This window comes from Podarcis pityusensis, assembly GCF_964106645.2.
Source record: "Podarcis pityusensis genome assembly, chromosome: Z".
NCBI classification, from domain to species: domain Eukaryota; kingdom Metazoa; phylum Chordata; class Lepidosauria; order Squamata; family Lacertidae; genus Podarcis; species Podarcis pityusensis.
The window spans coordinates 47,522,258-47,536,228 of record NC_138044.1 but is presented as its reverse complement, the minus strand read 5'-3'; the positions used below and the strand labels follow the sequence as shown (position 1 = coordinate 47,536,228).

At 48.2% G+C, this 13,971-nt stretch overlaps 1 protein-coding gene across 1 annotated transcript; it reads left to right on the top strand.

The window, feature by feature from the left end:
• Positions 1 to 3,194: 3,194 nt before the first annotated feature.
• On the top strand, positions 3,195 to 11,880 carry SNX12 (sorting nexin 12). Its single transcript, XM_080990450.1, has 4 exons — positions 3,195 to 3,482; positions 8,541 to 8,636; positions 8,827 to 8,951; positions 10,103 to 11,880. The coding sequence occupies exons 1-4, from the start codon at positions 3,318 to 3,320 to the stop codon at positions 10,203 to 10,205; spliced, it is 489 nt and encodes a 162-aa protein (XP_080846576.1). The 5' UTR covers positions 3,195 to 3,317; the 3' UTR covers positions 10,206 to 11,880.
• Positions 11,881 to 13,971: the final 2,091 nt, after the last annotated feature.

Below are 13,971 nucleotides of genomic sequence, written 5' to 3'. Positions count from 1 at the left end.
ATGAAACTTGCTGAAGAGGGGAAGGGGCACCTGAAGTGTACATTTTAAACCAGCATCATACCAGTTTAATAATAATGTTATTATTTATATCCCACCCATCTGACTAGGTTCCCTGAGCCACTGTGGGTGGCTTCCAGCAAAATACAAAAACACAATAAAACATCAAAAACTTCTGTATGCAGGGCTGCTTTCATATGTCTTCAAGAAGACATATGGTTATCTCCTTGACAACTAATGGGAGGGCATTCTGCAGGGCAGGCACCACTACCAAGAATGCCCTCTGCTGGTTCCCTGTAACTTCACTTCTCCCAGTGAGGGACCTGCCAGAAGGCTCTCGGAGCTGGACCTCAGTGCCTGGACTTTAAACAGTCATGCCTTCCCCCAAAAGATCCTGGGAAGGGTAGTTTCCTTAAGAGTGATTAAAGTTGTTAGGAGGCCCCTTTCCCCCTCACTGTGATACAATTCCTAGAGTGTTCTAGGATTCAGAATGTCCTAAAGACTGCTGAGTCACCTGCTGAAAATACCTTTCTTGTGTTAGCACACACCACCTTTCCCTCGGGGGGTACAAGGAAAAAGGCCTCTGATGATGAAAGTAGGGTCCAGGTGGGTTCATGTGGGGAGCTGCCCCAGAAATTACTCAAAGGGGACTTGAGCACAAGAGCATTCTCCCTGTTTGTGATTCCCAGCAACTGGTAATCAGAAGTATACTGCACAACACCCCTTCGATAGCTAAGCTGTGTCCATTTTGTGTTTGCACAGATCTTTGTGGCTCAGGACCCCAATATCTCCTGGAATGTCTCTCCCAAAATGAAAGTCTCTAGCCACTTAGATCTTCATCTAAGCCCTTCTCCAGGTCCCTCCTTCAAGGGAGGCTCAGAAGATGGTGACAAAGGAGAAGGCCTTTCCACTGGCAACTTCTCATCTGTGGAGCCACATCTTCTGGCTGCAAATTTCGTACTTTTAACATTAAAGCTCTTTCACCTCCACTCCCCAGTTGTTATGTGTCACTTGCAAATTATATAGAACACCACAGAAAGCCAAAACTATAGAAAGTTTGAAATCTAGTGTGCACACTAGCCAGTGTAATTATTTCATTCTAATTGTGAGCATCCATCTGCCTCGGGAGAAAATGGAGGAGTGTGCTTTTGGGGCTGAAGTCAAATTGTTGGAAGGTTGCAGCGCCTGCTGTGGTTGTAGAGACTGGCATGGGAGAGACATGTTTTGTTGCAGCTGGGGCAGATGAAGGGATCCAATTGTGTTACTGCAGATGCATCATGGTGTTTCTCCTCTCTGTGCTTCTCCCAGAAGTCATTCATTCTTTGGTCACTGCTATGGTTACATAGCCTGTCTCCAAGCACTGTGGTCATCTGCAAGCGATTCCCACATAGCAGAGTTGATGTTGCCAGCCTTCATGTCTTGTTTGCAGACATCTTTGTAACACAGAATTGGTCTACCAATGGGCCTGGTGCCTGAAGCCAGGTCACCGCAGAGCACCCCTTTGGGGATCCTGCAATCTTACAATTTTTGGATGGTGTGTGGGATCATGACCTTCTAATACAAATGATATTCTCATACAAATACAGGAAAAGCCCATTATGCATCCCTTATGAAAATAGCCCAACCTTGTTTACTGGGTACTGTCTACACATCTCTCCAGGGTATCTGGCTGGGGACATTCCCAACCCTAACTGGAGATTTTGGGCATTGACTCTGGGGCCTTCCGCATGTGAAACAAGCACTTCACCACTCAGCTAATAACATAAGAAACTGCCGCATACAGAGTCAGCCCACAGGCCCATCTGGCTCAACATTGTCTATATACTGACTAGTGCAAACTTTCCAGTGTTACAGTCAGGGGACATAAGCTACCTTCCCTGAAGATGTGGAGGACTGAACCTGGGACCTTCTGCACAAAGCACATGCTATACCAAGCTACAGCTACTGAATGCTTCTTGCACTGTGATATGCTGTTTTTATTGAAAAAATATTTGGATAACGATGTATCACAAATAATTTTTTCTTGTTGTTTAGTCGTTTAGTTGTATCTGACCCCATGAACCAGAGCACGCCAGGCCTCCCGCAGTTTGGTCAGATTCATGCTGGTAGCTTCGAGAACACTGTCCAACCATTTCGTCCTCTGTCGTCCCCTTCTCCTTGTGCTCTCCATCTTTCCCAACATCAGGGTCTTTTCCAGGGAGTCTTCTCTTCTCATGAGGTGGCCAAAGTATTGGAGCCTCAGCTTCACGATCTGTCCTTCCAGTGAGCACTCAGGGCTGATTTCCTTAAGAATGGATACGTTTGATCTTCTTGCAGTCCATGGGACTCTCAAGAGTCTCCTCCAGCACCATAATTCAAAAGCATCCATTCTTCGGCGATCAGCCTCCTTTATGGTCCAGCTCTCACTTCCATACATCACTACTGGGAAAAGCATAGCTTTAACTATACGGACCTTTGTTGGCAAGGTGATGTCTCTGCTTTTTAAGATGTTGTCCTGATTTGTCATCGCTTTTCTCCCAAGAAGCAGGCGTCTTTTAATTTTGTGACTTCTGTCACCATCTGCAATAAATACTGTAAATCAAATGAAGAGCGGTGATAAAAACATAAGAAAGACCTGCTGCCACTGAAACCTGTTTTGTTTTATTCATATATGTGCTGCTGATACATTTGCAGTCGCGCAGCGTTTTCTAACGTTTGTTTCTGTTATGGATTTCGGACTGCGAGGCACTTTGAGTTCATCCTTAGCGGGTTTGGGGGCGTTAAAGCAAGTTAAAATGCATAATAATAATAACAGTGATCGAACCGGGGGCTAACAACAAAACGCTCCCCACCGGTTCCACCAGCAGCGCCAGCGCCGCATGCGCAGGGATGCAGCGCCCAGGAGCCTCCCCGCGCCATGGATGATTCTGCCAGTTATGCAAGGCACTTCACGGCGCAGAGCTCGGAGTAGGACACCTAGCGGCGGCCCCGCACCATAAACTGACCACTGCTGCGCCATACAGGTTCCAGGGCTCGGTGGCGCGCAGCCACGCGCCGAAGATAACTCATAAACTCCGCCGCTTAACCAATGTGCCCGTTATTGCTTATGCGCGTTGCGGGGCTGGCGCGGCTTGTCAGAGGGAGGAGGCGGGCCCCGGAACATGAATCCCCACCGGAGTTATGCAGGGCGGGCACGGCGCGGCGCCTCCCCACGCAGGTTCCGGGGCGGCGCCATGGTATTGCGGCGCCGCGGCTGAGGAGAAGCTGGCGGCAGCGGCGGCAGGGTGCGTTCCGCTGAGGCGGCTCTGACCACCAGAATCTCCCCTCCTTCCCTCTCCGCTATGTCCGAGGCGGCCGTGGCCGACACGCGGCGCCTCAACTCGAAGCCGCAGGACCTGACGGACGCCTACGGGCCGCCCAGCAACTTCCTGGAGATCGACATCTTCAACCCGCAGACCGTGGGCGTCGGGCGGGCCAGATACACCAGCTACGAGCTCCGCATGAGGGTGCGTAAGGGAGGGGGCGAGGGCGGGGTGAGGGAGGAGGGGGCGGGGCCGCGGGGGGGTCTTCTAGTGGGCGGGGTGTCAATGGGGGGAACGGAATAGGGCGCCCTCGTGCCACGCCCAACACCTGCCTTATTTGAGGGGGGGGGGATTCCGACCCTCATTTTAATTCATTTTAAAAAATCATTTGTATTTACCCTGTTCCTGTAAGCAGGATAGGCAGGAATGTTATCGTTACATGGAGGCCATGGGGTAGGTGCAGTATAAAGGGGTGGTGTGGCATAGTGGTTAGATCGTTCTGTGGATAAAGAGGGGGCCCTGGGTTGGGAGAGGCTGCCCACTCTGCTACAAAGCACACATGGGCTTGAGGATAGATCTGCTTGCTCAAGCTGATCCCGCCTCACAGAATATTGCAAGTAGTGAATGGGCTTGTAAGTCAGCGTGAATCTGCTAAGCCAGGGGTCGGCAACCTAAGGCCCATGGGCCGGTAGCAGCCCACAAGTCTTGTCTAACTGGCACATGGCGACCCCTGGCACCCCCCGCTCTTACCGGCGCACCGTGGGGATCGACTTCCGGGTTGATGGCACCTGTGCTCATGTGCACAGGCGCTCCTCCGACCCAGATGTGTGCCGAAAATAGTGTGTGCACATGCGTGCAAGATGAAGTGCCTGTGCACGTGCACACACACTATTTCCAGCACACTTCTGGATCAGAGGAGCGTTGGAAAAATAGTGTGTGCGCACGGACGCTCCTATGACCCGGAAGAGTGCGCATGCACACATGCTCTGGCCCATCCTCTGACTGGCCCATCCTTTGATAAGGTTGCTGATCTCTCAGCTAAGCCTTTAGCACAGGGTTGGTTTCTTTTTTGATTTGGGGTAGTATCTGGTGCATCCTTGGTGCACACCTGCCTGATGTCACCATGGATCCCGATTGTGGCTGTGTGGGGCAGCCTTGGAGAAGAATCAACTTAAGCAGAGACTGAGCAGTGTGGGGGGTTAATGTTTTCCCCTCCTTTCGCCTCCCTATGCCTTTATTTTATGTGCATTCCTAGATATGTGCTGAGAAGCCACACTGAGTTCAGGGAAACTTGCTCCCTGGTAATCATGTAAAGCAGGGGCTCAAAAGGCAAGCCATTGACCTCCTGCCTTTGTAAATTTTGATACCTCTATGGTAGTTTTTAATATGTGAATGGTGCTACGTAACCCCTGGGTGGATCACACAGACCACCAGTTGGGAGCCACTGATGTAATGGATTGCAACTATAACATTACATATGCAGAGAAAAGAAACACAAGGGTGCATCTGTAAGAGTGAAACCACATGCCCTCATCTGCCCCAGCTGCAACAAAACATGTCTCTCCCTTATCATTCTCTGCAGCCACAGCAGGCGCTGTAACTCTCCCTGTGATTTACTCCCGATGATGCATTCTTCTATTGTCTCTCGAGACAGACAGAGGCCAACAACAATACAGTAGCCTACATCATGGTGTGGAACCTATGGACCCCCATATGTTGCTGCACTCCAACTTCTATCAATCCCAGCCAGCATGGCCATGGTCAGGGATAATGGGGTCCAATAAACACCTGGGAGGGCCACAGGTTCTTCATCCCTTTACAGTGAGATTAGCAAAGCATTTGTTGCTGCCCTTAGGATCTTACAATCTAAAATACTAGTTGGATTGGAATAGGGGGGACCAGTCAACTCAGCATAACAAAAGTAATTTTAGTTACTGGTATGGAACAGATGACAATTCTGCAGAATGGGTATTTGTGACCTACATGTCCTTCTCAAGCAATTAATTGCATTTTAAGTTCCTTCCCTAGAAAGGAGCTCTTGAAACACCCTCTTGACTAGTGGAAAGGATTTTTGAGTCTGCAAGGGGCAGGATTTTGCTGTATTGTAGAATAGCTAGAAGGGGTGAGTATCTAGAAGTGGTTGTCCTGGGCCTTGCCATTAAAGCAATTGTGCCACTGCACTATAATTGTGCCTGCTACCTAGCTGAAGCAGTTGCTTCTGAAGAGTAAAGGTAAAGGGACCCCTGACCATTAGGTCTAGTCACGGACGACTCTGGGGTTGCGGCGCTCATCTCGCTTTATTGGCCGAGGGAGCCGGTGTACAGCTTCCAGGTTATGTGGCCAGCATGACTAAGCCGCTTCTGGCAAACCAGAGCAACGCACAGAAATGCCGTTTACCTTCCCGTCGGAACGGTACCTATTTATCTACTTGCACTTTGTGCTTTTGAACTGCTACTGAGTATATTACTGCAATGTGCTCTACGTGGCGCTGCCCTTTAGGCTGAACTGAAAGCTGTAGCTTGTGCAGAATGCAGTGGCTTGACGCTCAGTGGGCCGAAATATTGCCATTTTATTGTGCTGTTGCTGAAATAATTGCAGTTAGACTGCCAGTTGGGCTAGGTTCGTGATGCTAGTTATGGTATAGAAAGTTCTACAGTTTGGGATCAAGATTACTAAAAGATTGTATCATCCCAACATACATACCCAACCAATCACTGTCCCATGTGAGAGAGCATCCTGCAGATACAGTTCTATCAGGAGGTCTATTCCACACAATGTTGGAATTGGGTCTAAGCTGTGGTAGTACCTACCCTTTTAAAACTCCCTCTAGTTGCATGTTGGACTGGTGTTTTCTGTTGCTTTTCACCTGCTGGAAGTATTCCTCTTGCAGCAAGCCTTCTAAGTAGCTTGGGGTTAGAGCTCAACGTTGAGCCTACCAAGTGGCGATGGCGACGGCGAAGATGACCTTCTTCACCGCCTCTATTGCATCTGCAGAAAACAGCAACAGGAGACTATTTCAGGTGCTTAGCAATCTATCGGAACCACCTTCGTCACCGGGGCCTGGTAGGGACCCCAAGATCTCCTGCAATACTTTTGCAAAGTTTTTGCAGATAAAGTCACTCAGATTCGGAAGGAGGTAGACTTCACCGTGGGAGCAGGGCCAGGGTGGAAGAGTGCTGGAGTCCTGTCTAGTCATGTTATATGGGATCAATTCCAATCTGTTACCTCCGAGGATGTGGACAGGCTGCTTGGACGAGTGAAACCAACCACCTGTCTCCTTGATCTTTGCCCATTCTGGCTAATAAAAGCGAGCTGGGAAGGGCTGGGCGATGGGCTCTGCAGGGTGGTGAATGCTTCCCTCTGCAAGGGAGCCTTCCCTGGCCCCCTGAAAGAGGCGGTCATTAAACTGCTTCTTTAAAAAACACCTTTAGACCCAGCCAACATGGTCAACTATCGCCCAGTCTCAAATCTTCCATTCTCGGGCAAGGTGGTTGAGCGGGTGGTTGCTGAACAACTCCAAGCATGCCTGGAGGATGAAGACCATGTGGATCCCTTCCAATCGGGATTCAAGCCTCACCATGGGACTGAAACTGTCTTGGTCGTGCTGATCAATGATCTCTGGCGGGCTAGGAACAAAGGTGAGAGCTGTTTCCTAGTTCTGCTGGATCTCTCAGCGGTCTTTGATACCATCGACCATGACATCCTTCTGGACCATCAGGAGGGGCTGGGAGCTGGGGGCACTGTTATACAGTGGTTCTGTTCCTTTCTCCTGGGCCATATCCAGAAAGTGGTGTTGGGGGATGAGTGTTCAGACCCCTGGGCTCTCACTTGTGCCTCAGGGTTCCGTCCTCTCCTCCATGATTTTTAATATCTATTTGAAGCCGCTGGGAAGGATTATCAGGGGGTTTGGGCTGGGTGTTCATCAGTATGCAGATGATACCCAGCTCTACCTCTCTTTTAAATCAGAACCAGTGAAGGCGGTGAAGGTCCTGTGTGAGTGCCTGGAGGCAGTTGGAGGATGAATGGCAGCTAACAGATTGAGGTTGAATCCTGTCAAGACAGAAGTACTGTTTTGGGGGGATAGGGGGCAGGCAGGTGTGGGGGACTCCCTGTTCCTGAATGGGGTAACTGTGCCCCTGAAGGACCAGGTGCGCAGCCTGGGAGTCATTCTGGACTCACAGCTGCCCATGGAGGCACAGGTCAATTCTGTGTCCAGGTCTACCAGCTCCATCTGGTACACAGACTGAGACCCTACCTGCCCACAGACTGTCTCGCCAGAGTGGTGCATGCTCTAGTTCTCTCCCGCTTGGACTGCTGCAATGCGCTCTATGTGGGGCTACCTTTGAAGGTGACTCGGAAACTGCAATTAATCCAGAATGCGGGAGCTAGACTGATGACTGGGAGTGGCCGCCGGGACCATATAACACCAGTACTGAGAGACCTGCATTGGTTCCCGGTACGTTTCCGAGCATAATTCAAAGTGTTGGTGCTAAACGGCCTCGGTCCTGTATACCTGAAGGAGCGTCTCCACCCTGATCATTCAGCCCAGACACTGAGATCCAGCGCTAAGGGCCTTCTGGTGGTTCCCTCACTAGAGAAATAAGGTTACAGGGAACCAGGCAGAGGGCCTTCTCAGTAGTGACGCCTGCCCTGTGGAACGCCCTCCCATCAAGGAAATAAGCAACTATCCTACTTTTAAAAGATACCTGTTAATGCTGTATTGTGTTTTTAATATTCGATTGGGAGCCGCCCAGACTGGCTGGGGAAACCCAGCCAGATGGGCTGGGTATAAATAAATTATTATAAATTAGTATTATAATGTCTATCTCAGTTGATACCTGTACAGTGGTACCTCTGGTTACATACGCTTCAGGTTACACACTCCGCTAACCCAGAAATAGTGCTTCAGGTTAAGAACTTTGCTTCAGGATAAGAACAGAAATTGTGTTCCGGCGCAGCAGCAGCAGGAGGCCCCATTAGCTTAAGTGGTGCTTCAGGTTAAGAACAGTTTCAGGTTAAGTACAGACCTCCAGAACGAATTAAGTACTTAACCCGAGGTACCATTGTATTTGATTTGAATTGATTTTATGTATCTGCAGTTGTTACATTAAACTGTTAGTTAAAACAATTGCACATTGTTTTGTGTTTTGCATAAGTTTTTGTTATATTGCAAATTGCTTTGGTATGCCTAACGGGGAATGATTCATAAATCAATAATAATAAATCAGTTGTCAATTAGAACTTTCTCTTGCCTCCTTTCAGACAAATCTGCCGATCTTCAAACTGAAAGAGTCCTGTGTGAGGCGACGGTATAGTGACTTTGAATGGCTGAAAAATGAGCTAGAGCGTGACAGTAAGGTGGGTACAGGAAATGAACATCCACTCTGTATGCATAATAAATAGATCAATAGATAACTTTCTTCTTCATTCCTGTGGCAGAGAGCTCTCCTACTCTTCCCTGTTGGATCTAGTGGTGACCCTAACAGATCAAGCAGCAGAAGGAGAGTGGTTCTGCTCCCCTCTTAAGTCATGCTCTCAATGTTTCTAGATTGTAGTGCCTCCACTGCCTGGCAAAGCCTTGAAGCGCCAGCTTCCTTTCCGAGGAGATGAGGGCATCTTTGAGGAGTCCTTCATAGAAGAAAGAAGACAGGGCTTAGAACAGTTCATAAACAAGTAAGAGTGACACCTGGGTCTTCAATACTTGGGGAAGTGAAAGACTCTGGGAGAGGAGGGTGTGTCATTGCACAGTGTAGTAACTAGATTGCATATCGTGGTTGCCACTAACTCTAGGCATCATCTTAAGCATACCATTGGTCTTCTCTTCATGTGGAATCCTAAGAACTGTAGTTCTCTAAAGAGTGCTTTTATGATACTCTGCAGCAACCTAATGCTCTTCAGATGTTTTATACTACAATTACCATCTGTCCCAGCCAGCAGGGCTGTAGGATGCTGGGCCTGCTGGGAGTGTGGCTGTGATGGCCAGGGCTGATGCAAGTTTTTGTCCAGAACATCTGGAGGGCACTGGGTTGGCAAAAGCTGCCTTAAGTGGTGAAGAGCCTGCTGTTATGCTGCCTCAAGTCTGCTAGAAATGCTAAAATGAGAAAGCTGGTTTATTGTTAAATTATTATTTTTTTAATTTATAGTCATGACAGAAACAGTTACTAGCCAGAGACTATCAACTTATATCTTCCCATTATCTGACTTTATCCCAACCCCTTGTAATAAGGCTCCACCACTCTCCAGCTGCTTCTTTCAGGGAGGAAGTAGGGAGCCATGCCCACTTCCTAAACCACATACAGTCATGATTCAGCAGCTGGGCCATTTCTGCCTGGTAAACTACTAGGATGAGCCCTATCACACAAACTTATCAGACTACAGTTCTGAAAATCTGCTTGTGGGGAAAGAGAGACATGATAGCTATTCTGATACAAAACCGAAATGTTTGTAGCACAGACAAAACTGAAGGGTCTACAATCCAGTTGTCAAGGAAACTACACTTCATACACAGAATCTGGCAGTTGTCCCTGGATGCTGAACTTTAGAAGCACAACCTTCTACATCCCTGCACAAATTCATAGATGAAAAGCCCTCCTGGGCCTGTTTCCTGGAGAGGATGCATGCTGGGGGTGCTGAGTGCCTCCAAAGACTGGAGAGATGGGATTGGTGGCAAATGAAAATAACAGAGGCCAGCCAAAATAGATGGACAATGCTGCAAGTGTCCTGGGTGCTTGTGTGTGCTGCTGTTGCACAACATGATCTTGCCTTGCCTTGTACAGAATTGGGTAGCTGATTGCTAATCTAACACTTCTTCTTGTTCTTGGCAGAATTGCTGGACACCCGCTGGCACAGAACGAGCGCTGCTTACACATGTTCCTGCAGGAGGAGACTATCGATAGAAATTACATCCCAGGGAAAGTCCGTCAGTAGAGGAGTCTGGCATTCTCCATTTTCTCTCCCCGTGCAAAAATGACATTTATTTTTACACTGCCCCTCTTCCGAACCAGCTTTTTTCTCTTTAAACCTCCTCACTTGTCTAGTGTGCCCACCACGCCATCCCACCCCATCCCACCCCTTGTTAGGCAGCAGCGTTGGGTTCTGTTGGTCTTTGGTCTCTGCATAAAAAGGTGAGAACCTGGGAAGAGCTTGTGCCTATTGGTGGATAGGTAAAGCTTGCTGAAAATGAACTGGAGACTAGTGTAAGGTATTGCAGAGTACATCAGAGCTGCTTTTCTTCCTTTGTGTAAGAATATGGAGGATTATCCAGCATGTGTAAGTGTGCTCCTTGCCACAGGTTTCCTAGGGAAGTCATGGTACTGAGGCTCCTTTTCTTGGCTACTGCAGAGATGTTTCAGGGTTTTTTTGTTAGCATCTGTGCCCATCACCCCAGAATGATTAAAAGTGGGAAGCAAAAAATGTTTTTCCCTTAACTTGCTAGGAGGGTACTGTAGACCAAAAGCAGTTTGGAAGCTCCCTTTATTGAGCAGTAAGGCCTTCTGAGGGACTTCAAGTGACCCCTTCAGTATGCCTTGAGGTTTTAGCTACTAATCCTACCCCAATAACCTTTGGGCTTTGTAGAGTTAGAGGCAGACTTGCAACCCAAAGAACAAGGCACCCTTTGGGAGCCACAACTTCTGGTAGCAGAATGGCTTCTTGTAAATGCATGGGCAAAGCAAACAGTGGCGTCTCAGAAGCAGGGTTCATGTTGAGGACTGAGCAGGAAAGGTTTGGTGGCTGGCTTTTGATGGTGAAACCTGTAGAGCAGTGTTTTCTCTGAGGATTGCACCTTGGCAAGTTAAAAGATGGAGCAAGTGGAACCTAAACTAAGGGATGTTTCGCATGCCGCTTCTGTGTTCAGTGGATAGCTTCATCTGGCCTCTTGTCTGTCCATTTGGGGTTATGGTGCAAAGTTCCCTACTGTTTGTTTAATATTTAATCTGTTGGGAGGTCTTGCAGATGACCATGGTATCTGTACAGCCTCTTTGTTTGACCTGAACAAGAAACTTTGTGATCCCTCCAAAACTCTGACCTGCAAGAGGTGGGGGCAGGAAGAGAGTCGTATCAACCTAAGTAATAAAGTGACTGTAATCACAAAGTTCCCTGTTCTGAAGTTTGCACTATTTGGAGTGAGCAGTACAAGTGTGTCTTGGAGGGGAGAAAGAACTGGTATATACAATTCTGCATGTTTCAGGCAAGAGGTTGTGGATATACACCACCCACCTATGGGGTAACTGGATAGCAGAAAACTCTCTTCTCTGGGCTCCCTAAGCAATAGCTATGCAGAAACTGTCTCTACACGGACCACTCTCATCTGCTGCTGGAGAGGTGCTAACATTCCTGTTGGAAGCGGCCTGCTGCTGCCTCGTGGATCTGCATTAGCTATGAGTTCTTCAAATTCCTTCCTTCATTTGGTGCACAAGTCTGGAGATCAGAGGAGACTCTTGCTGCTGTATGTGTGTGTTTTTGTGTGTGTGTCTATATTTATAGACACACACACATACATATCCATACTGATGTGGGGCTTGTAATTCAGCAAACTATGTCTTCAGTTTACTGTTTTATGTAATGTCCAAGACTTGTTCATATTAAACCACTGTGAAGCCAATATGTCTGTGTCCTCTATCAGTCACCAGCTTTTCTAAGTATTTTTGGGTAAAGCTTTGGAAAGGAGTCATTACTCTCTTACATGTCAAACGTGTCATTTGTGTGATGATTGAGTCTGAGGATTTATTGTTTATTTGCACTTGGGTCTTCTCAGGCAGCACAGTCAGCACAAGGCAGAGAGACCAGCAGGAGCAACAGGCAAAGGCAACTGATACTAGTTTGTCCCCCATCCTCCATGCTGAGTTCTACAAGGGCAACATTAAGCCGTGGTCTTCTGGGTTGTTGCTTCTGCACCACACTGGCTTTAAATGACATTCTTTTAGAATCATAGAATTGTAGAGTTGGAAGGGATCTTGAGGGTCATCTAGTCCAACCCCTTGCAGTGCAGAAATCTCAACATAGTATTCTGGGCACTGCATTTGGCTAGGTGTTGCTAGGAATTTTAACACTAAACTACAGTGCCTATAATTCTTTGGGGGAAAGAATTTGCTTTAAAGATATAGTGTGTATGTAACCTGAGAGTAAGATGAAGGGAGCTGACAGCAGCACCCCATGGGCTAGTGACAAGTAAAAAGGCAGGGTGGGTGATGGACAGGGCACTGTCTGAAGTTGGTGGGGCAATTACCCATTTGCCCAGCTGGGCTAGTCTCTGCTGCAGCCAAGCCTAGATCCATGGACACTGCAGCCATTTCCCCCACATTTCTTCCAAGCTTTGCATAGCTTCCTAGCACTTTTCTCTCAGCTCCTTCAGCAGGCATTGCAACACACTTTGGCTTGCATGCACACTGTACCTTTAAAATACATTCAGAGTACACTTCCACCCTCAAAGAATTCTGGGCACTGCAGCTTGTTAAGGGTTGCTGGGAATTAATAATTCCAGCAGCGGGGAATTACAGTACCCAGAATTATTTGAGGGAGAGAATGTGTTTAAAATGTGCCTTAAAGGTATACTGTGTGCATGGCCTCTACTTTTTTGCATTCTGCCATTTGTCCAAGGATCTTAAGGAGATGAACATGGTTCCCCCTGGTTGTATCCTCACAACTACCCTGTGAAGCAGGCTAAGCTGTTGGTAAGGTACTGGAGAGCAGCATCCCAGGAGCTGGCAGAGGCTGTGGAGGAGCAGTCAGCTAAGTTTGCAAAAAGGCAGCTGGGACCTGTGCCAGCCTTGCCCTTGCCTTCTAATCACCCCACCTGGAGAGCTGAGGTTTTGGAGGGCACACAGCCACTGTTTCACTTCAGCAGGGCTCAAGGAAGTTGTAGAATGTCTACCCAACCATGGCTTCCTTGTGAACATGGAAGACTCGCACGTGATGCCTTCTTAGAGGCTGCTGTATCGGGGGGCCATGCTAGACATGAGATTAGGCCTAGTCTCCCTGTCACAGGAGCGATTGCAAAAAATAAACAGAGGATCAAGCAGTCCTGAGGTCACCTTGTCCAGGCATTCAACATCTGACCCAACTGAAGGGGAGCATAGTCTCATGCATGGACATTGTACCATGGTCTCGTCATCACTCCTGCAGTGGCAGGTTCTTCTGTTCCAGGAAGAGATTACATATTGGTTGCATTGAAGAACAAGGCATTCTCCCATTACCAGGTAATCCCTCCAATGGTGGCTCTCTTCAGCACTCCTACAGGGATGGCAGATGTGGGATCCATCCAGGGTCCTGATAACTGGGTGCCAGCCTACAGGGCATGGGAACCCACAAGGGGAGCTTCATGCCTTGGGGCTCTGGGCATAGGATGAAAGGATACAGAGTGTGAATCTGCTGGAACTGAGGGCAATCTGACTAGTTCTCTTGGCCTTCCACCATCACCTGGAAGGGATGGGTGTCCTGATACACGCAGGCAATGTTTGTGCAAAAGCTCATATTTTTCATCAGGGCAGATCCCTGACACCACTGCAGGAGGCAACATGTCTGCTCAACTGGTTGGAGAACCACCTCACATCTATCACTACAGAACATGTATTGGGTGTATCCAGTATCAAGGTGCATTGGCTGAGTTGCCAGGACGTGTTCCAAGCAGAATGGAGTATTCTGCCCTTGGTGTTTGAACAGATAGTGGCACGCTTTGGTCAGCCCTATGGGGACC

What these genes read in the sequence shown, in the direction of transcription:
- SNX12 (XM_080990450.1), top strand. Translation starts at nt 3,318, where the DNA reads ATGTCCGAGGCGGCCGTGGCCGACACGCGGCGCCTCAACTCGAAGCCG. An exon ending in GCTACGAGCTCCGCATGAGG is followed by an intron (nt 3,483 to 8,540) that starts GTGCGTAAGGGA and finishes GCCTCCTTTCAG; the next exon opens with ACAAATCTGCCGATCTTCAA. An exon ending in AGCTAGAGCGTGACAGTAAG is followed by an intron (nt 8,637 to 8,826) that starts GTGGGTACAGGA and finishes CAATGTTTCTAG; the next exon opens with ATTGTAGTGCCTCCACTGCC.